We start from the raw sequence: 22,011 nt of genomic DNA, 5'->3' as shown, positions 1-22,011 counted from the left end.
CTGTTTGCTTCCATGTGCTCACGCCTGTGGCCACACAGGCTGCACTGCTGTGACGGGGAAGCTGAGGACATTCATAGGAGATGGTTAGAAAGGACTCTGCATAGGCAAGAGAAGCCATGTCAAATCCACAAACCAGGGTCTTGAAGTCAACCTGCAAATTTCAAGGGATAGAGGAGTTGGGATGGGGGGAGGAGGGAGCAGTGAATCTGGCATGTCAAGGTTTAAGTTTTTCAAGAGAAGCAGAGTCTAGCAGAGTTTCTTCTCTTGAACACATGACACAAGCCAGTGGTGGTTGGTGTACAGTTATAACTGAAGCACTTGGGGGTGGGGGGCAGATGCAGGACAGTGAGTGCAAGTGTACTCTGAGCCCCACAGTGAGACTGTGTAAAAAAAATTTAAAGAAGGAAGAGAAAGAGGAGGAGGAGGAGGAGGAAGAAATTCTCCTGAGGAGACTTTGTGAAACAAGCCAGATGTTTCCTGGCCCTTCCCCTTCCTGTGTCTGGCCTGTCATCCTCCAGCTTACTCTTCAGTGTGAGGACCGCACAGACACTTCACCCAAAATACTCCAACCACACAGTCTCAGTGGGGAAACCACTCTACTAGCTTGTGGGCCCCTAGTATGGATAGGGTTGTACCCTCCTGCAGGGGAGAGGAGGGAGAGAGGAGGTTAGCAGCTGTAATCTGTTCTACAAATTCTTCAGAGGTGCCAGGAGCTGCACCCAGAGACCATGGTCCCTTCAGCCTTTAGTGGTCACACATGGTCTCTAAGTGTGTCATCTCCATCTTTGTCTGTGGGCAGCTGCTCTGTGATGGGCAGACTGGACAGCACTTGAATCTTCCAGGGGACCTGTGCCTCCTTTAGAACCGGGGAACTTCAGGGCGTTAGCCTGATCTACAGGCAGTTTCTCCTCTCTGGCATCAGTAGTGTCTCTTGTTCTACAAACCCAGAACTTATGATACAAAGGCAGCTAAAAAACCTTTTTCTCCTTTCAGTCTCCAAGTGGAAATAAAATCCTTAGAGAGTCACAGAGTGTCAGAAGCCCTTGAACTCTGGAGACAGATCACTGGGGTTCAAGTATGCCCTGAGTTCCAAGTCTGTGAGAAGCTTAAGGATGTACATATTTTAGTTTCCCTGTCTTTGGTCTCAGGATAGCAGCCTTTTTTTTTTTTTTTTTTTTTTTTTTTTTTTTTTTTTTTTTTAGTTCCTCCTGTGTGCCAGGCATGGCACTAAGTGTTTTCCATGCCCTACCTCTTATGATGCTCTCAACTGTTCTGTCAAGTTGGAATGCTTATCTTCCTGGCTTTCCAGAGGGAGAAATACAGGGCACAGTGGGCCAACTCACTTGCCCAGGGTCACCCAGCTCACAAAGATGGCCCTGGCTTCTGACCTTCTGAATTTTACCTTACCTGAAGGTAAAGTCCTTACCTGAGGACTGTGCTTGAGACCAGTGTCTATCTGGGGTATTGTGAGGAGTGACTGGGTAGTGACTGCTGGCTCCAGAGCTCAACGGCTTATTACACTGTGACTCACTCGGCGGAGGTATAAGCATACAGAGGTGTCAACTTCAAACCCACTTGAAGATAGGGCTTAACTCCAACTGAACAGCGGAGAGTGAAGCTATCAACAGCTGTGATAATTAAGTCATTTGTTCCCAAATGCTTCTGTCTCCTGAGGCCAGCAAGCCGCTGGCAGGCAGAGTCTATTGGCTTTGTTTATTCCTGGATCCTGAGACTTGGCACACATTTGGCATGAGGTGAGCATTTGGTATAAGTTCATGGACAAATGAGGGAGAAACTGCGTTGGGAGTCTTGCCTGGCCATTCACAGCATGGCCAGCACTGTGCCAGGTAGACACACATCCTCCTTGGTCTCGTATCTGTGATCTGAATGTACTCAATCCATATTCTGTAGGAGGAGGGACTTCCCAACCACACACGTGTCCTGTCTAGTATTACTTTCCTTATGGGGAAGATGTGCGCAGCTGGGGAGCAGTACTGATCCCTTGACCCAGGATTTGGGCACAAAGGGGGACAGGCTGGTAAATGGCAATGGTGTCCCAGGCATGGGGGATATGGATCAGTCTGCTGGCAGCACTGTCCCGTCAGTGTTTGGGATGCGCTAGTGCAGGATCCGGGGTTATGGTGGTTAGCAGAGTCTGTGGGACTCTCCTGCTATCACATGAGTAGACACTAGCCTTGTTAGCCTTCTGCTCCCTTCTTCCTGAGAAAATTCTCCCATCCTTGCCTCCTTGGCCTCTTAACAACCCACCATCACCGCCCAATCCGCGTTCAGGAAGGATAGGCACACCTCTCCCCCATGCCACCGCTACCACTGGCATCTGACTTACTCTGAGTGAGGTAACTGCTGGGTTGACTTCTTGCACAACCTTGCACCCCAATCACAGAAATTAGTTCTGAAAGAGCCCACTTCTCTAGAAAACTATCTTTCCCTGAAGAACTTTGCCCTCTGGTCAACCAAGGCTCTTGCCCAGAAGGGACAGAGGATGGGAGGAGAGGAGATGGAACAAGAAGAGGGCAGAGAGGAAGAAGAAGAGAGGAGGACAAGAAATCCCCAAGCAGTCCTAGCTTCTAGCTCCCCTGCCAGAAGCCTGGAGCTCTGCTTGCAACCTTTCCAGAAATATAAGCACCTACCTACCTTCCCAATTTCCTCTCACACCTCACCCAGGTTTCCCATCTCCCACCCACCCCCAGCCCCATGGCAACATGGTATACATGTGGCCCATCTGGGCTTCGGGGAATCCAGTGGGCATGCCAGCGTAATGAAATACTTTTAGTTTATTAAACACAGGCTCTCCTAAGCCCTGAGCGCCTGTGGGTATTTGAAAGCTGAAAGTAACCCCAAGCTACCACTAACAGAATTTCTCCCCGTGTCCTTGCATTCCTGCCGCAACCCCATGCTCCTGCCCTGAGGCAGCGTGGGAGATGAGGGACGTAAAGTAACTCCTAGCCAGACGAAGGAGGAAATGGGGAGGGGGGCACAGAATGCTGGGAGAGGCTCCCAGAATCCCTCAGGGCCTCTAAAAGTATATGAAGTTCCCATTACCCAGAGCCATGGGAGGCACTTCTCCACCCCTAGGCTGCTCAAAGTTTACTGAATCAGCTCCCTGTGAACATGGCGGCCAGCAGCTTTACATGTGAAAGGTGTGTCAGCCTTGCAGGATGTAGCTCAACTACGTCAAACCCTGTTCAAACCTTGCTCTCAGCAGGGATGGTGGGGTACATTGTCTGGGAGCTTCTTCTGCAACTTTGTTTCTATTGCTTCTCCCGGGCTTGGCAGGGAAGCAGCTGTCTGAGACTGGGAGGGACCATGGAGAGACCCCAGGAGTTCACGAGTTGCCTCCCCCAAAACAGGGGCGTCTCTTTCTTAACAGTGTTTTCCCATTTGTTCGTCTGTCTCCTGAGCCTTGGGTCTGTAAATCAGGGGTGAAGGGCTGAGATGAAAGTAGCAGACAAAGGCCTCAAGGGAGGTGCCCCCCTCTTTGCGGACTAGCATCTGGATGCCGGAGAAGGAGATTCTGTTGACGGTGTGCAGGGGAACCTGCTCCAGGTACCTCAGTGGCAGCCCGTTGACCCACACACAACTCTTGCGGGTCAGCACCTTGAGGCAGAAGGCCAGCAGACTGCTGCCTTTCTCCAGGTAGGGCTCCAAGGACAAATGGTGTCGAGACAACTGTGGCAGCTGCAGCTGGAGGTGGGTGTCCTGCCCTCGCCCGACCAGCAGCCGGTTGACATCATGTTGCAGCTGCAGTGGGACTTGGGCAAAGGCAACCGGGCCCTGTGTAGGGTGGTACAGGCTCACCTGCAGGATTGTGAGGGGCCTCTCCATAGATCCTGGGAAGAACACAACAAAGACATACCTCTGTAGTTTTCTGAGCCCAGACAAGCTCCCTACTTGGGGATCTTGGGGGCCACATCTTGCCGATGAGGACCATGCCTAAGTGGATACAGTCATTCTGCCCAAGCTGGGATTGGGTGAAGGATAACACTAACCTTGGAACTCCATCTCCCCATATTCCAACAAGACATACTGTCCGTCCTCTCCAAACTGTACTGCTTTATAACACAGGTGTGCCCATCCTCCACTAGGGATAAATCTTACCAGCTTACAGGGTGGAACCTGACAGTCCATAGGCTGTTTGGAGACAGTTTGTCCCTGCTTTCTAGGTACAGATGAGCAGACACGACAGGCTTTCTTGGATCTGTCAGGCATGCAACAAACAAACTCTTGCAGAGTCTTCTTCGAACCAGGTGTCAAGTCAGGTGCTGTGGGGACAGGCCTTAGTTCTTGGGAGCACCCCCTCTTGCAGGGGAAGATATGGTGCTTCCAGCTGCGGGGTAGGGGGTACAGAACAACAGAAAAGAGCACCTCATGGGAAGTAAAAACAGCGAGCATCTTCTCTGTGGTGCTTCCAGCACCGGGTTCAGGGGCCCAGCACCAGGCTCAGGGCTCACCTTTCCTGAACATCTGGGCAGAGGTAGGTCCTGGTAGAGACAGTGGGCAGAAGGATAATCTGGCTCACTTAAGACCCTCGGGAGCTCCGGGACGTGCATACAAGGTCCTACAGCTCCGCCTTCAGGAACTTGTCCGTCAGTGTCCTAGGGCCACATGGGAAGGCCACACCCAAGGTCTGCTTGGTCCCTGCCTGGCTTTAAAGAGTAGACTGCCACAAATACATACCCCATACCACCTAGGATTTGTTGTCACCTTTAGCAAGAACCAAAGGCTAAGTGGGGTTCAATAGTAATTATATTCTTTCTCTAGCGCCTGGCTTTGGTCTATGTTATATATATTCCTGCTAAGAAGGCATGTTCTATCCTAAACTCAATGTGAAAACATTGCTCGTCCTTCAGAGTTCAGTTTAAACGCTTTCTTCCCTGGGGAAAGTGACCTTGTCTCTATCCTTTGACATCAATCATAAGGGCACCTGGCCAACCCTACCCTTTTATAGTTACAACTGTCCCCCCCACCCCCCAGCTCCCAGAGTTCTGCAGGCTCTTGTCTTTCTCAAACTCCTCTCCTGTCTCCCCAAGGTCTCCCAGGGGTAGGGTATGACCCACCCTGCAGTCCCTATAGTACTGGGCCACAGCAAGTGGCACACTTGCTAGGAAGCTAGTTAAGAAGACATCCATGTACAGTCATCTCTCAGCCAACTGCAAATGGGAGCCTAGTTCTTAAGCTGTGGGATGGGGAGCCTGGGCTAGGTTGCCAAGCTTTTGCCCTGTTGCTTTTTGAAGGTAGTATATCAGTGGGGATCTAGTTGACATTGGGACCTTGTCCCCCACTCCCCAGAGGATACCCTTTCCCCCAAGCAGACAGATATACCTCAGGTTACTGCCTTCTGACCCCAAAGAACACTTCTTCCTGAGGCAGGGTTGAGCCCAGGATTGAGGGCTGGGCACCAGTGCCCTCGGGCAGGGTGAGAGCACAGTTCATCCTTTAGAAGTCAGTGTCAGGGCCCAAGGATATTAAAAGTAAACATGGCTCTGTGGGATCTCTCTCTGAGCTACCGAGCAGTCACATCTGATGAAAGCCAGCTCTCTGCCAGGCGGCACTCCTGCAGAGGCAGACTTGTTTGTCTTGGATCCCAGTTGATCAGGGAGAACAGAAACCCAAACCTCTTAATAGCTACCACGGCTGACAAATGAAAAGATGCTGGCTCTGGCCAGGGGTCCTCCCCTAACTTCACCAGCCTCCCTGGGGTTCCCGGTCCCCATGACCTTCACTTACCTTATTGCCAGGGTAAACCTGGTACTAGCTCTGCAGCTGTGTGCTCAGGCAGGCCCTGGGCTGGGGCAAGGCCTGGACGGGCTCTTCCGTAGTTCAGGAATACACTGTGTCAGAGAATACGTCAGCTCTGCCTCTCTTCCTTTTTCCTCTAGGAAAGAAACCAAAGTGTTATTTTCTCTTGCAGAAGTAGAACCTGCTGCCTGAGCTGTGAAACTGGTGCCTCTCTAGGAGGGGCCTCTTGATGGTAGGGTTTCCTGGGTCTCGGTGCTCTTAGCCCCAGAGACCACAGACATCACCTTCCTCCCTCTGAGGGCAGAGGGCTGCTGTCAGAGAGCTCCTAGGTCATGAGTTTCCTTCCAGCTGTCCAGGGTTGGTCAAGGAAGCCATACATAATGGGGGATCTCTATGGTACCTCAGAAAAGGGCGAGACACAGGGGAAGGAAGATCGTGGGCACACGTGGGAAGGAACAGGAGAGTGTGGCCACTCATGAGAATAGACCTCATTCAGCACATACAGAAGGCCATCTGCTGACTTTGTCCCATTTTTCTCCTTAAAATGACATAGAAGATACTGTACTTCCTAATTAACCTGCTTGGCATAAGACAGAGCTTGTACAAGATTTCCAGAGCACAAACTTTCCTATCTTCTTTATCTTCTGATCCCATTACCTTTTTCCCTCAGGATCCTGTCACTGAAGAATGGCCTGCTGGCCCAGCCCAATGAAACAACGATGATGTTCTAGAATAGGCTTCATTATATATGAGATACACACACACACACACACACACACACACACACACACACTGTATTGTTAAAGTCAATCTGGGTGGAATGGTTACATATAGCTACAGAGTTTCAAATTCCTTTCCCTGGTTGAAGATGCAGAGAAACAAACTGAAGCTAGTAACATGAGGATGCATGGTCTAATTTCATACAGAATCGGTAAAAGAATAATACTGTCTCCACACTATCATGCTAATAGATGGAGAACGGAATAAAAAGTAATTACAATGAAGGCCTGTGCGTGCTTAGAAAGACCAGCAGAATAAGGAGGGCACATAAGCAGATGGGACAAGGATAGCCCGATCCTGGCCTGCAGTTGGGTTGGGTAGGATGAGAAAGGGGACCATCATGCATTGCGTTGCCTGAGCAGAGGCTCACTCATTCCAGAGGCCCCCCTGCTGCCTGCTTTCAGGAAGATGTGCTCTGAGTCTCCCAGCATAGTGCCTCAGAGGCTGCTCTTGCTCAGGGGAGCTTGGGGGAGCTGAGAGACCCAGCCATTCTTGGGTCTTTCCTGTCTACCCTGGAAGTCAGTGCTGAAATAACTGACTCCAAAGCTCAGAGGAGACATACCAGGGTCACATAGTCAATCTCCAGTACAGCCAGGTGAGGACCCATGTGGACTGAGCCCTCCAGTCCCCAAGGCCTACCCAGAGTGGAATTCCTTGTTTGCTGGGTCACAGAGTTCCTCTAGGCCATGCTTTGGGGATAGTCTTCGGGGTCTGGAGTGAGGGGAGCTTCTACTCTGTCATCAGTGATTCAGGTTAAGTGGGAAGAAGCCAGGCTACCTCTCAGAGCCACCGATAGCTGGGAACAGGGTGCTTTCAAGAGGTCCTTAAGCTCGATGGGTGGAAGTGGCTTTAGTACCTTCACCTGCCTTTTCTGTGCCCTTCCCCCACCACCTGTGCCTGGGTCCTCCCAGGAGTAAAACATTCATGCCACTGTGAATATCCTCTCCCAACAATTCTTGGTGACTGGCTGTCTCTTCAGGGATCCTAGGGTGGCGTAGTAGCCCAAGGAGTGGCTCCAACCCAAGGAGTAGCTCTAAGGACGTGGCAAGCATACTGATGGCCTGGGGAGGATGAGAAGTCATGTGTAGGTTGGATTGCTGGACAGGGCATCAGGCTCGTTGCCAGGGCTGTATCCCACTTGGTGAAAACAGCCACTGTTGGCATTTCTTCTAGGCTCCACCCCACAGTTACCTGGCAACAGCCAGGTATGCCTGACTCACTATAAAAGGGGCTACATGCCCCCTCCTCTCTCTCTCTTGCTCTCTTCCTTTCTTCCCTCTGTCCCTTCTCTCCCCATCCCCCTCCCTCTCTCTCTCCACATGCTCATGGCCATGCTCTGTTCTTTCTCTCTCTGCCTTTCTCTGTCTCTACTACTCCCTCAACTCCCTTCCCTATGCCCTGAATAAACTCTATTCTATACTATACCTGGTCCCTCAGAAGGAAGGGATGCCTCAGCATGGGCCGCAGAGACACCCCCTTCCACCTCACCATACCTCACTCTACCAAACATATCCCTGGCTTCATTTTCTTTTTATAAAATACAAAAGGCATAACCTCTGATGGATGGATGGATGGATGGATGGATGGATAGATGGATGGACAGAAGCTCAAGAGCCACAATAAGGTGCCTCGGGGACTGACTACATATATATAGCAGGGTGAGTCTGTGAACAGCAGGACAAGTCTGAGCTATAGGGTTCACATATTTTGGTCTTTGCCTACATGGGACTCTAATCCTGAAGACAACCAAGTCCCTCTTTCCACAGGAGCCTCCTTCTCAGTGTCCCCCATGTCTGCCAGCCTTCTAGCTCCCACAATAGCTCAGAGATGCTCACTGCCTCTCTGTCTGCAGAGCTGGGCCTGATGTGGGCCTTTGCCACTCCTGAGTGTCTCTCTTGGAGATAGGATGCCCCCTGCCCACCCTCTTGCTACAGTTGTGCCTCAACAAGGGCGTGGGCATAAGACACAAGTTTACAGCTCCTGTGGTGCAGAGACTGGGCTAAGAACATTTCCCACCAAGAAAGGGAAGTGAAACACACAGGGGATTCATCTGGCAAGAGGAAGTTCTGCCCAGGGTCCATCCTCTGGTTATAAAGGGAACTCAGGCTGATGTGGAGACACAAAGCTTACTGTGGCATTTTAGGTGGAAGGCGGGAGCCGAGTGAATAGGAAGAGAGGCAAGTGAGATGGAGGGACAAGCTCCTGCCCTTGCTCAGAAGGTCCTCTGACTGGCTGTTGGGTATCTGGCACTGGAGTCTAAGGAGTGTTGTTTCAGTGAGATGAGCCCATCCTGAGCCAGCTGGAGAACCCAGAGACAAAACAACCACTTCCCCAGACCTTCCCCTCAGCTGCCCATTCCAGGCACGCTTGTGTCTGAGATTTGCTCATTGAAGTAACCTTTGTGTGACCTCAAATTGGGCACCCTATCTGGACCTCAGTTTCCTGCAGTCAGATGGGCAAGTGGGTGCAGTTAGGGTACTAAATGAGATGTGTCAAAGTGCCTAACACAGCGAGGTCTGCTGACACAGTCTCTGCACAACCTTTGGCTGAAGGTCCGAAATATACCCGAGGAGAGGGGCTACTAGAAGAGACTCATACATGTAAACCTTATATCCTCAAAAAGCCCCAGTTTGGGCTTAAAACAAGATAGTTTGAGAGTTGAATACCCACCATGTGGGAGCTTCACATAAGTTCCATTTTAATCATAATGAGGTAAATACATCATGCCAGAAAGTCTCTGCTTCCTTGCTGGGAAACGCATCCCTGCTACCCATCTTACAGATGAGCAAACTGAGGCTGGAGCAGTCAGGTGACTTGTTCAAGGTCATATACCTGGAGTGGGCATCAGGCCACACTAGAGCCTGGTCCATAAGGCTCCTGAACCTTACTAAGCTGCTTTGTACACTCAGGCATTCTCTGGAATTCAGCTGCTTAGCCAACTAGACACTCAGCTAAGAAGCCCTGCTTCTGGCTCCCCAGGCTACTTGGATCCCTTTGATGCATCCTGAGGACCTGTGGCAGTGCCCTTAACCAGTGACCTGCTTTTCAAAGCTGAAGAGGGAGAACAGCCAAAGAGCGTAAGAGAGCCACTCTTCTGGGGGTGACTGTCCTCATCAGGCCTCTGCAGCTGTGATAAGACCCTGACAAAACCAACTTGGGGAAGGAAATGGTTTATGTCAACTAACTCTTCCAGGAAACAGTCCAGCACCAGGGGAAGCCAGGGCAGGAAGTCAAGGCAGCAGCTGAAGCATGGGCAGTAGAGGAGTGTTTCTTACTGGCTTGCTCTCCATGGCTTGCTCAGCTGCCTTTCTTATGGAACTCAGGACCATCTGCCCCGGGATAGCACCACGCATAATGGGCCAGGCCCTCCCACATCAGCCATTAGTCAAGAAAATGCACCCCCTCCCCGACTTGCCTACAGGCCAATCGAACTGGAGGCAACTCTCCTTTCCAGATGACTCTAGTTGTGTCAAGTTGGAAAAAACAAATCAACACAAGGAGAGAGCCCTGATTGCTCTGACTCCAGGTGTCCTGGATCTCAAGGGAGATCCCTCACAGGCTGGAGTGAGTCCAGAAATACAGCAGGGTCCAAAGCACCCGGCCACAGGGAGCAGTTTATCACAGGGGTAGGAGAGAGGACACGGGGATCGGGAACAGTCACGCAACTTCCTGCCAGCAGAGCCAGGGTAAGAACCAGGTCTGTTCCTTTAGCTGTAGAAGGGGGTGAGTTGATCTGTCCATTGAGGGGGAACTTGGGGGGCAGGGGAGGAAATATGGCCAAGCCTTGGCTCTGGTCCATCCCCGTGGGATGCTCTGTGATTAAGACAACACTCCCTGCCTGTACCATCCCTCAGAGAAGAACAAGTGTTTGTGACTCAGAGACTGTGACCCCCAAGGCAGGGGGTGGGATGAAGCCCTCCTATTTCTGTGGCCAAACACATGAGAGATGACTTACAGGAGGAAAAGTCTGTTTGGGCTGCCGTTAAATTTCAGCCTGTGACCACAAGCTTCGTTGCTTTTAGGCCTGGGGCAAAGCAGAATTTTCGAGACCAGGACAGAAGGGTGTGGTAGAAAAAGGAGAGGGGGGGAGGGGAAAAGGAAGCGCTAAGCGCAAGGCACGACCTACAAAGCCACGCCCCTCCTACTGCTTCCTCCAACCAGGCTCCACTCCAGTCTGCTAGCCCAGTCTGCTATGAACTCATCTGTAAATTAACCTATCCATGAGGTTAGCGCCCTCATGGTCCTATCCCCTGTCGCTACTGCTGCTATCTAGGGACCAAGACTATGGGACAAACCTGTGGGAAACTCTTATATTTTAACAACCAAACACCAGAAAGGTTTGAGGAGTTGGTACATTTCTAGATGTGGGGTGGGGCCCTGGTGGAGCACGGGTGGGACACGGGTGGGTTTCTGTTCTGTAACTGGTTCTGCCCTGTCCCCTGCCCTTGTGTAACAATAACCGCCACGGCATATTTGAATTTGAAAACACTAAAACAGTGATATCTTACTAAATACTATGTTTTGGCTCTATCCCCACAGCAATGATGGATCCTGTTATTTATTCATCTTTTGTCACAAATGAGAAACTGAGGCACAGTTAAGGTGACGTCTTCCTGTGAACCCTATAGTAGATAACAGAGCTGTCTGTCAAACTCAGATGTGACCTCCAAATCTTTACCCCTAACTCCTGTACTCTGTGTTAACCCAAGCAAGCTCCTCACTGACTTGGGGAGGGGTGTGGGGTGAGAAGGCTCAAGTTGAAACAGTTCTGTGGTCCCCTGACCTAAATCCCGAAGACAGCTACCACATGGCCCTTCTTGCTTTCTGATGTGTGCCTCCCCAGAGCAGAGCACTGGACCTTCTTGTAGATACAGAAGGGCTAGCCTCCACCTGCTGAGGAGCCAGACTGGTAGGAAGAGGGAACTGCTGCCCTGCTAGTCCACACTTCCCCTATCCCAGGGCTCACTATTAGACACAATGGACACTGCTGTTCCCCATTCTCACACGAGATTTACCAAATGCTAAGTCTAACAATGCCTGGAACCTTGATCAATACCTGGGGAGAGATCGGACCACACAGAGCTGGTTCCTTAATCCAATCATTTCAACTCACATGTTTGCCTTCCTTTTGTCTGTTTGTCCTGGTTGTCTCTCAGGCTATCTACGAGCCTAACTTGGAGGGGGAGGAGGCTTCCCCTTGCCCTGGCTCACATGCCTCTCCATTGTCCTTACCCACAGCACCCAGAAGAACAAGAAGCCATCGGGCGAGAAGGGAACCTACATGGCTCGTCAATGGATGGTGAATGGAAAGGTACTTGGCTCATGGCTCAGGAGACTTGAAGTCCAGTAACCTGATACACTCTCCTGGTAGGGTAGGCACATATATGTTTTATCCTTACATGGGTGGGCAGGTGAGCATGCCAGAGCTAAGATGAAGGCCACATTTCATCCTTTTGTCAAAAACCACTCCTGAGATAGGTGTCCCATGCTCTGATAGCCATTAATCCATTCAGGGTTCTCATAACCTTATTACTCTTATTGCATACGTATACATGTATGCATGTATGTATATGTATACGATGTATACACATATGTATTTACAATACATTTGTGTATAGATACATGTGTGTATGTATGTATGTATGTATGTATGTATTTGCTTTGGAGACCAAACGTTGATGTCAGATTCTTTAATTTGTCTCTCCTTTGTATATTGAGTCAGGCCTCTCACCACACCACAGAACTTGCCAAATTGGCTGGTCTAGCCAGTTACTTTGCCCTGGGAACCCTTTGTCTCTTTCTGAGTACTGAGTTGCAGGTGGTCTACCACACCCATCCTGTATTTACCTGGAATTCAAACTCCCCCTTTTCAGCTTCTTACAGTTATGCACCAAGTGCCTCACTCACAGAGCCTAGGTCACCTCTCACAGCATCACAGTGGCCGCTGCAATTCACACACTGCTGCCTGGGAAGCGGGGCTCTGCTGTGCCTGTCAAGGCATAAACAAACATCCCTTCTGTCCAGATAGGGCACTGACAACAGACCAAAGAGCAGCTCCAGCCAAATCCAGCTTGGTGGGCCAATGAATTTAATAGCTCTGCTTACTTAGAGGGATGGGATGATCTCCAAATTTCCCACCCAGTATTGGTAATAAGTCCCCTCTGGCTGACTTCCATTTTTCTACACCCTTGTAGCACCTCCAACACTCTTCAGCCACAATGGCTGTGTCAGCCCCGCAAGACTCTACAGAGCTGGGGGTGGAGCCAGGAGGGAACAAATCCTGCACTCTCAGCCACAGGGAACATTGACAGACTCCATTTTGTGGTATCCCTTGTGGTGAGTAAGCTGCTCTGCTTTTAGGATGGTGATGGCCCTGTCATGCTCAGGGGACAGAGTGTCACGATGGCCATGGATTTGGCCCTCTGGGTTTTAGTTTCCTCAACCTTAGAACAGGAATAAATTACACCTGCATAGCCTTCCTTGTCTCCACTGCCAACATCTTCTTTAATCCTACTGGCCTAAAGGAGTAGAATGGGGCTCTCTGTCTTTTACACTTAAAAATTCCATATCAAGGGGCTGGAGAGATGGGTCAGTGGTTAAGAGCACTGACTGCTCTTCCAGAGGCCCTGAGTTCAATTCCCAGCAACCACTTGGTGGCTCACGACCATCTGTAATGGGATCTGATACCCTCTTCTGGTGTGTCTGAAGACAGTGACAGTATAATCACATACATTAAATAAATAAATAAATAAATAAATAAATAAATAAATAAATTCTTTTTAAAAATTCCACATCAAAGGGTTAGGGAGAAAGCTCAGCCGGTAAAGCACTTGCTGCAAGAGCCTGAGGCCCTGCTTCAGCCCCCAGCACCCACATTAAAGAAAACCTGGAGTTGGTGGCACGTGCTTGTAATGCCACTGCCAGAGAGGATTGGATTCCTGGGGTTCGCCGGCCAGCTATGGCAGCCTACTTGGTGCTCCAGGCTGGTGAAAGAACCTGTTTCATTAAAAAAAAAAAAAAAAAAAAAAAAAAAAAAACAGCTCCTGGGGAGTGACAGCCAAGGTGCTGTGGGGACACACACACATGCATGTACATACACATACATATGTACACATATGCACAGATATATATATGCACATAGACATACACACATGCATACACATACATGTACAAGAACACACATGCACATACATATACACACATGCACACATACAAGCACAATACACACATGCCCATACATGCAACACATATACACACATGAACACACATACACATATGCACACACATAAACAGACATACATACACACACACACACACTTCTCTTAAAAGCATGGGTTTCTTTAAAAGCTGAAGCTGTTCAAGGAAGATGACCTCACAGTGTGATACATGGTCACATGTGACCTTTTTGTTTTCAACGTGAGATGAAGCCCAGCATAAATATGATTTATGATGAGGGAGTAAAGAGTATTTGAAAATTGTGTGTCTTCAAAGGTAAATTTTTCATGTGCTATGGAAAACAAACGAACAAACAAACCCTTTCTGTGGACATAGCTTGTTTCCACTGCTTAGAGTACTGTGTGAGCTGGAAGCAGGAAAAGGGAAGCAGCCTCTTGGTAAATGTGAATTATCCACACAGACAGTCATCTTAACCATGTTGAAGTGGTACCGTCCCATTTTTGTTTCTATTGCTGTGATAAAATCCCTTGGCAAAAGCAACATAGAGCAGGAGGGGTTCATTTAACTCAAATGCTAAGTTACTCTGTGTCACGATAGGGAAGCCAAGGCAGGCACTCAAAGCAAGCAATCACAGCACATCCGGTGAGCAGCAGCGAGAACTGAATGCAAGCAGTCACAGCACATCTGGTGAGCAGCGAGAACTGAATGCAAGCAGTCACAGCACATCTGGTGAGCAGCGAGAACTGAATGCACGCATGTGTAACACGTTTTCTTCAGGCATATGCAGTCCAGGACCCAAACTCAGGGAATGGTGCTGCCCACATTGGGCCGGGTCTTCTCACTCGGTTAACATAAAATAGACAACCCCTCACTGAGACTCTCTCTTCTGGTGATACTGGATTGTGTCAAGATGACAACCACAACCAACCAGCACAGTTACTAAGGACATTTAGGCTGTTGTATGAACCATCTCTGGAATCTTTTCCATTTCTCATTTCTTTCTCCTGCAGCTCTTAGTCACCACTTTCGTACTTTCTATGAGTTTGACTACTCTAGATGAACTTCAAAGAATTGGAGTCATGCAGATTCATCTTTTTGTGACAGGATTATTTCACTTGGCATGATGCCCATAATGCTTATCTACAGGGTAGCCTGTATCAGAATTTCATTCCTTTTTATGGTTGAATAATATTCCCTGGTATGCAATTACCAATTTTGTTCATCCACTTATCTGCCAGTGGATGTTTGGATTGCTTCCATCTTGGCTACTGTGGGTTCATGCTGATATGAGCATGGTGGGTCATGGGGAATGCATATATGTTTGAGTCCTAGCCTTTAATCATTTAGGTATGCATCTGTTATGGCTTGGCAATGAAGTGTTCCCCAACCGGCTCATGTTTTTTTTATAACACCCAGTTTCCAGCTGACTAGAAGGAAGTAGGTCACTGGGTCACTGGGATGTCTTGGTCTGACTCCTGGTTGTTATGTTCTCTGCTTTCTATATGGCATCAAGTGAACAACTGTTGTGGCCCAAGCTGCCCCAAGCTTGGGGGCCAGAAATGTTGGGGACCACTCTGTCAATGTTGGAACCCACACTGCCAAAAGCCTTGGGGAATAAATTGTTAGAGCCCACACTGCCCCAAGCTGCTTCAGTCTGCGGGTCGGGGTTCAGCAACAGAGAGAGTGAGGATGGATTCGAGGAATGGAGACCAAACAGAGTGGGATTCAATCCCGTTTATTCTTCAGTCTCTCTTCCTAGTCCAAGTCCCAAGTCTTGAGTTCCTAGTCCCTAGTTCCTAGTCCCTAGTGCCTCCAAGCTCCAAGTTTCTTCTTCCAAGTGCTAAGTGGCTAATGTCTAATTCCAAGTTCTTCCTCCAAGTGCCTAATACCTAATGCCTAATACCTAATGCCTAATAAATGCCTAATAACTTCTTCTGTCTGCCTCTCACCCTTTATATGTCTCACTTCTAAGCCACGCCTCTAAGTTACACAACAACCTGTACCATGTACCTCCACCACAGTTACAGTTCACCCGAGCTTACAGTCAAGCAGCCATGGACCAATCCTTTAGAAACCATACCCAACACACACCCTGTCTTAGTTATGGTTTTACTGCTGTGAACACATACCATGACCAAGGTTAGTCTTATAAAGAACAACATTTAATTGGGGCTGGCTTATAGGTTCAGAGGTTCAGTCCATTATTATCAAGGCAGGAACATGGCAGCATCCAGGCAGGCATGGTACAGGAGGAGCTGAGAGTTCTACATCTTCATCTGAAGGCTACTAGCAGAAGATTGGCTTCCAGGCAGCTAGGATGAGGGTCTTAAAGCCCATGCCCACAGTAACACACCTACTCCAACAAGGCCACACCTACTCCAACAGGGCCATACCTTCTAATAGTGTCACTTCCCGGGCCAAGCATATACAAACCATCACACACCCTAGGCCTCTAAGTTGGTGGAATATCAATAAGTAGAATTTGCAGCTTGAGTTTTACTTCTAAATTTCTTAGGACTTGCCATGCTGTTCTCCACGGCCACCTCACTAACTCACATTCTTACCATTACACCTCGAGGACTGTGGTTTTTCTATGTCCCTCACTGATAACTGGTACTTTCTATTTTTGATAGCTAAGGGGTGATATTTGTGTCTCTCTGCTGCTGCTCAATGTCTTTTTATGCATATTGGCCATGTTTGTAAGCATCTCTGGAGAAAGAGCTACTCAAAGTCCTTTGGGGTTTTGGGTTGGTTTGGTTTGGTTTTGCCTTTATTGGGGTGGTTAGGTTGCAAGGGCTCTACGTATGCTTTGGATCCTGGCCCTTTATCAGAGACGGTTTTATAAATACGTTCCCACATTCTGCAGCTTGCTTTCTCATTACACAAAGGCTTTTTAATTTTCGTGTGAGTGCTGTATGTGGTTTATGTGTTCTTGTGTCTGTGCACACATGTGCCTGTGGGTTTGCATGTATTGGCGCTCATGTGGTTGCAGGTCAGAGGTTGATGTTGCATGCATGTCTCCCTTGATCGATCTTACTTTGTTTTTATTTGAATCAGTGTCTCTCATTGAACTGTTTGACAAGTTCACCTTTGTCATTTGATTACTTTTTCTCCTCCTGTTATCCTGTTAGTGATCTTAATCTTTGGATGTAGCCAAAACCTGCCATCAAGAAAGTGCTGGCTCACAGACCTGCTCTGTGGGGAATCACCACATTCTTTTGATTTAAAAAGGCAGGGGTGGGGAGTGCTGGAGAGATGGCTCAGTGGTTAAGAGCTCTGACGGCTCTTCCAGAGGTCTTGAGTTCAATTCCCAGAACCCACATGGTGGCTCACAACCATCTATAATGGGATCTGATGCCCTCTTCTGGTGTGTCTAAAAACAGCTACAGTGTACTCATACACAAAATAAATAAATCGATCTTTTAAAAAAGAATCTGTTAAAAAATATTTATTTTATGTGTATGAGTGCTTTTTTGGCATGTATGTCTGTGCACCCCATTCATGCAGTACCCTTGGAGGCCAGAAGAGGGCGTCTGATCATCTGAAGCTGAAGTTAAATATGGCTATGAGCTTCCATGTGGATGCTGGAAATTGAACCCAGGTCCTCTAGAAGAGCAGCCAGTGCTCTTAACAGTCGAGCCACCTCTCCAGCCGCTCATAGTTCACAATATCTGAAAGCAAAAAGGAGAGAGAAAGCATCCCGCATCCTCTCATGCTTAATGTTTTGCTTTTTGTCACCTATATATTTCAGAAACCTGGCCCACGCCATGGCGGCAACCACTGCCTAACTTCTAATATGAAGCTCCGACCCTGTGCTTTACACATGCGCATCTCCGCTCTGAACCCAGTGTCATGGAAAATATGCCTTTCCCACATGGCCACTAATATAAAAAGTCCCAGGGGGAGCTGGATCACTGAAACGAGGCCCTGATAGGAAAATGAGAAACCCTGCCTGCTGAGCGAGCCCTCCACGTGGTTTTCCGGGAGCTCTGTGGGACTGCAGACCTCCTGAGCTATACATCGATAACCCAGCCCAGTGAAGTTGTCACCCAGTGGCTCCCCAGTGACATGGCTTGTCTCTTTCTGGTTGCTCTTGGCCCCAAGTGCCCCTGCTGTGCCGTTGCTGAAGGCTTACTTCAGGACTGGTGGCCTCTCACCTGCTGTTAGCTGCTGAAGCCAGAGCATGAACACAAAGTCCAGTGGGTCTCTCTGTGGCACAGACCCGTCTTGCACAGCTCTAGTGGTTCTAGGTGAGACCCAGGGCATAAGGTGGCCCAGCCTCCTGGAGGCAAGCTTCCTATCAGCAGGTTTGCCTTTAAATACAGCTCCTCAGAGCTGTTGGTTCTTGGCAGGCCTCTGCATGCATTTAGTGCAAGCCACTAGCCTGCCTGGGAATGTGGAGACTGGCTAGAATGCCAACAGCAAGACTTGGGAAATGTTGCCCTTAGTTTGGCTTTTCTTCCTGTCACCTGTGTGCCTCTGACCCTAACACAACCATACATGCTATAGACAAGTGTGCTTTAGAGAATCAGATTTTCCCGTTATCTTTGATTCTTACATAGTTTTAGACATCACTTAACGGGAGAGCCATGAGCTGAGGGCTGATTGGTAGTCAGTTGTGAGGGCGTTGGAGGAGCTGGAACAAGCTAAGAACCAGCTTCCCTAGATAACGAAAGTTTGTGTGAGCTTCATATATGTGGTCCCTCTGTCATTCAAATGTTGGTCTATGATACATGACCGTGTTTTCAACAATAACAAAAAAGGACCCTATTAAACATAGGAAGGCATATGGTTTTGATTGCTAGGGACAATCTTTGTGTGCTCAAAAAGTATTTGCTTATAGGTTTTAAGGGCAAGAGGCTGAACGGGGAAGGTTTCTTTACTCCCGGTAAGCTCTGGGACCCCAACTGAGTCCCTTCTCCTGCTGAACCAGCTCATGAATAAACCAGACACTTGGCTCCTTCAGAATCCACACTGCCCCCTAGTGCCATCAACTGGTCCATCTGAGCTTCAGGTGGGATGACACCTGAGGCGTATCAATAAGAACGGGTCCCCGTTCTTGCCTTCCATCTTTACTTGCCACATGCTAGGACCTTTAGATTCTTTAGACTCAATATACGCCCCCACCCCCAGTGCTGCCTCTTGTGAAATCTTCTGTTTTATGAAGGAGAGAAAACAAGAAGAGGATGTTCCCTCATTTGCCTCATCAGTGGTGGAGCCAGCTATGGACCAGCACAGACACATGTTCTCTGGCTCACCTTCATTCTCTCTCCCGAGGCCTGATGCGGGGCCTCAGCACTCCGTTTCCTCACCTTTGTCTGCATCAATCACCAGCTGATCCTAGTGAAGTTGTCACCCAATGGTGGCCCCTGCAGAGTAAGTGCTGGGGACTTAGTTCTGGAGTCAGCTGTGATTTCTGGCTCCCAATGGCCCCTGCAGACCCAGATCATGTGCAGCCTCAGATTCTGACCAACCTTCAGGCTCCGACCTCATTCATTCATTTGTTAGATCCACCAACTAACGGTGAACTCCAAATCTTCAAACACCATAGTCATTTGCTGGACTGAATTGGCCTTTTTTTTTTTTCCATCTATTTTCCTGCCTAATTCCATCAGAGTCTCCATTTCCGATCAAGCCGTTAGATGCCTATGTACCCCTGATCACTTCTTGCCTTAGAATCTGTTAAGAGTCCAAGAATTGCTGAAGGAAGATCCCAGACTCAGATAATATGCAAAGGCAAAGAGGATTAATTCTGTAGAAATTACCAGGTTGGAGGGGTCAACCATTCATCAAAACAATGAATGCAGGCCCCCTTTTTATACAGATCTAGGGGAATTTCCCAGAAGGATTAGGTAACCTCAAATATGATTGGTAGGGAGCAAAGTAGTGATGTTAGCACAATTTTCATTGGCCGCTGTAGTGATGTTAGCACAATTTTGATTGGCCGCTGTGTTAGTTTCATTCTATGTGGTGAGACCCTGAAGAGTTTCAGTGGCTGTCTCTGTTCTGGCCTTGTGATTCCCCCATCTAGGTGTCCCAGGAGCTGACTCAGCTCTGAAGTTATCCTCACACGTTCAGGGTCATCACTGACTAAAGGCCCATTGTCAGTGGCTTCCTCTGAGGAGCCCAGTATGCTTCCTGGGGAATTGAAAATTTTAATTCCCAAGGTTTCTGGACCTCTCAAATCTATTAGCCGCAGATAGAGTGGAACACATTTCTTTTTCTTAATATTTGACTTCTTTCTATCCTATTTATCTTCTGCTATTTTGCTTCATATGCAAATTCCTTCATTCAGCAATCCAACATACACTCCCTGAGGGCCTACTGTGTGCTGAACACATTGTATGTTCCCGTGGATACAATAGGAAATTGGTGAATCACTGAATTAGTGTCTGGTCATGTTCTTCTGTTACAAACGGCTACAAACTAAACCACAGTCCTAGAAGCCAGAAGTCAGCATCTCATGTTGAAACCAAGGTGTCAGTAGAGTAATATACCCAGCTCTTGCCTCTGTCAACTGAAAGAGGTTTGCGGCATTTCTTGGTGTGTAGACAAACCATCCGATCTTCAAGTCTGCTAGTTCATCAGCTCTGCTGATCTTCACACGGCCTTTTCCGTGCATGTGAAATGTCTTTACAAATTCCTATCTGAGTAATACCTGTGAATGCCTTTAGCTTCCAAGCAGCTAATCAAGGATCACTTCCCCTTGGTTTGAACACCTTTGAGGCCATCAGTCAGCCTGGCACTATAAGGAAGTCCTCTTGCCAGAAGCCTGCTATCTTAGAGTTTCTCCTGCTGTGATAAAACACCAGCACTGTGACTAAAAGCAACTAGGGGAGAAAATCGTTTACCTCAGCTTGTCCCTCTCAGGCTGTAGTCCAATGAGGGAAGGCAGGGCAGGAACTCAAAGCAGAACCTGGAGGCAGGACTGAAGTAGAAACCATGGGAGAATGTTGCTTACTGGCTTGCTCAGCCTGTTTTCTTATACCACCCAGGACCAGCTGCCCTGGAGTGGCATCACCAAGAGTGGGCTGGGCCCCCCATATCAATCACTAATTTGAGAAACACTCAGCAGGCTTGCCTACAGGCTGATCTTGTGAAGTGTATTCTGAGTTGTGATTCCCTCTTCTGACATGACTCTAGCCTATGTGAAGTCAACAAACCAACAAATGAACAGCAACAGCAAACCAACCAGGGCACCTTCATTCTAGAGCCAGGACACTGGGGAATATGACCAAAGGGAATATGAACCAGGAGCTGGAGCCAGGGAAATGGTGTGTCAAGTCCCCCCAGGGAGATTGCCCTCATGCATTCACATATCATGAATGACATGTGGCACCAAGGGTAGATTCCTGAGCAGCACCAGTCCACCATGTGACTGCCTATTAGCTAAGGGACAGCAGTGACCAAAGGCTGCAAAGCCAAGTGGAGATTGAAAAGCCTTGCGTGGCCATTTATACTACACCAGAGCATTGGATTCTGTCCCACACTGTGGGGACCGCTGGGGCTCTGTGGAGAATCAGGGGTGGTAGCTTTGGGGGGTTGTGGTTGAGTTGGGGAGGGCTAATGGAAGTCCTATCCTCAGAGTGTGGAGAAGTCTGTGTGACATGGGGGAGGGAGGGAGGGCTCCTCCTGTACCATAGCCTGGACACTGGCCTTGCTGGTCCTGTTTGTCCCTTAAATAGAATGTCGCCCACTCTGCAGCTGTGCTACTGAGTCCCTGATATTCATGCTTGTGACAGTGACCTTTGGATTTTAGGTATCAAGAAGATTCTGGGGCAGCATTGCCTGCTTAGAATTTTAAGAAGCCGGGTACCTGGGTTCAAATCTGAATTCAGCAATTTCTTATGTGGACCTGGAGGGGTCTCCTATGTGGCCTTCCTCTATTTTCTGTTATAGGCAGTGTTGATATTGTGAAGAGTCCAAGGTTTAAAGTGTGCAAAGGTCTTAGAGAAAGAGCTCAGAGAAGAAAATACGAAATAAAATACTGGCATCTGACTGGAGTTTCTGTTGGAGACACCTCTGAGGGAAGGGCTGGTCTGGTTTTTGAAAGGGGGAGGGGGAAGTAACTATGGGACAATTTGATTTTACTTGGAAAAAACCAAGGTGTCTAGTTGCCCACCACACTGAGATGGTAGGACACGGTTGCTGACACTCACCCTGGATTCAGGCCATTGAGAAATAAACCTTGACAGCTCAGGAAAGCGGTGGTTATCTACCACGGTGCAGGAAGGTGCCACACAGGCTGCCATAGGAGCCTGTGTGCTACAATGCTGACCTCCAAGGGGCTGTGCC

General features: G+C 48.7%; 1 protein-coding gene across 8 annotated transcripts; it reads right to left on the bottom strand.

Moving 5' to 3' along the window:
• Positions 1 to 2,777: 2,777 nt before the first annotated feature.
• On the bottom strand, positions 2,778 to 5,965 carry Tifab (TIFA inhibitor). Of its 8 annotated transcripts, none has more exons than XM_076938939.1 (4): positions 5,749 to 5,963; positions 4,473 to 4,616; positions 4,120 to 4,219; positions 2,778 to 3,851 (listed from the first exon to the last, which is right to left on the bottom strand). In XM_076938939.1, the coding sequence occupies exon 4, from the start codon at positions 3,844 to 3,846 to the stop codon at positions 3,385 to 3,387; it is 462 nt and encodes a 153-aa protein (XP_076795054.1). In that variant the 5' UTR covers positions 3,847 to 3,851; positions 4,120 to 4,219; positions 4,473 to 4,616; positions 5,749 to 5,963; the 3' UTR covers positions 2,778 to 3,384. The 8 variants fall into 8 exon arrangements, with proteins under 8 accessions (XP_076795054.1, XP_076795052.1, XP_076795048.1 ...); XM_076938937.1 differs by having other exon boundaries at positions 4,120 to 4,283; positions 4,387 to 4,616; positions 5,749 to 5,962; XM_076938933.1 differs by having other exon boundaries at positions 4,120 to 4,283; positions 5,749 to 5,962.
• Positions 5,966 to 22,011: the final 16,046 nt, after the last annotated feature.

This window comes from Arvicanthis niloticus, chromosome 8, assembly GCF_011762505.2.
Source record: "Arvicanthis niloticus isolate mArvNil1 chromosome 8, mArvNil1.pat.X, whole genome shotgun sequence".
NCBI lineage: Eukaryota > Metazoa > Chordata > Mammalia > Rodentia > Muridae > Arvicanthis > Arvicanthis niloticus.
This window is presented reverse-complemented; position numbering and strand designations above follow the sequence as displayed.

Bases quoted from the DNA above. Each gene is read 5' to 3' on its own strand.
- Tifab (XM_034510719.2), bottom strand. From the start codon at position 3,846: ATGGAGAGGCCCCTCACAATCCTGCAGGTGAGCCTGTACCACCCTACA.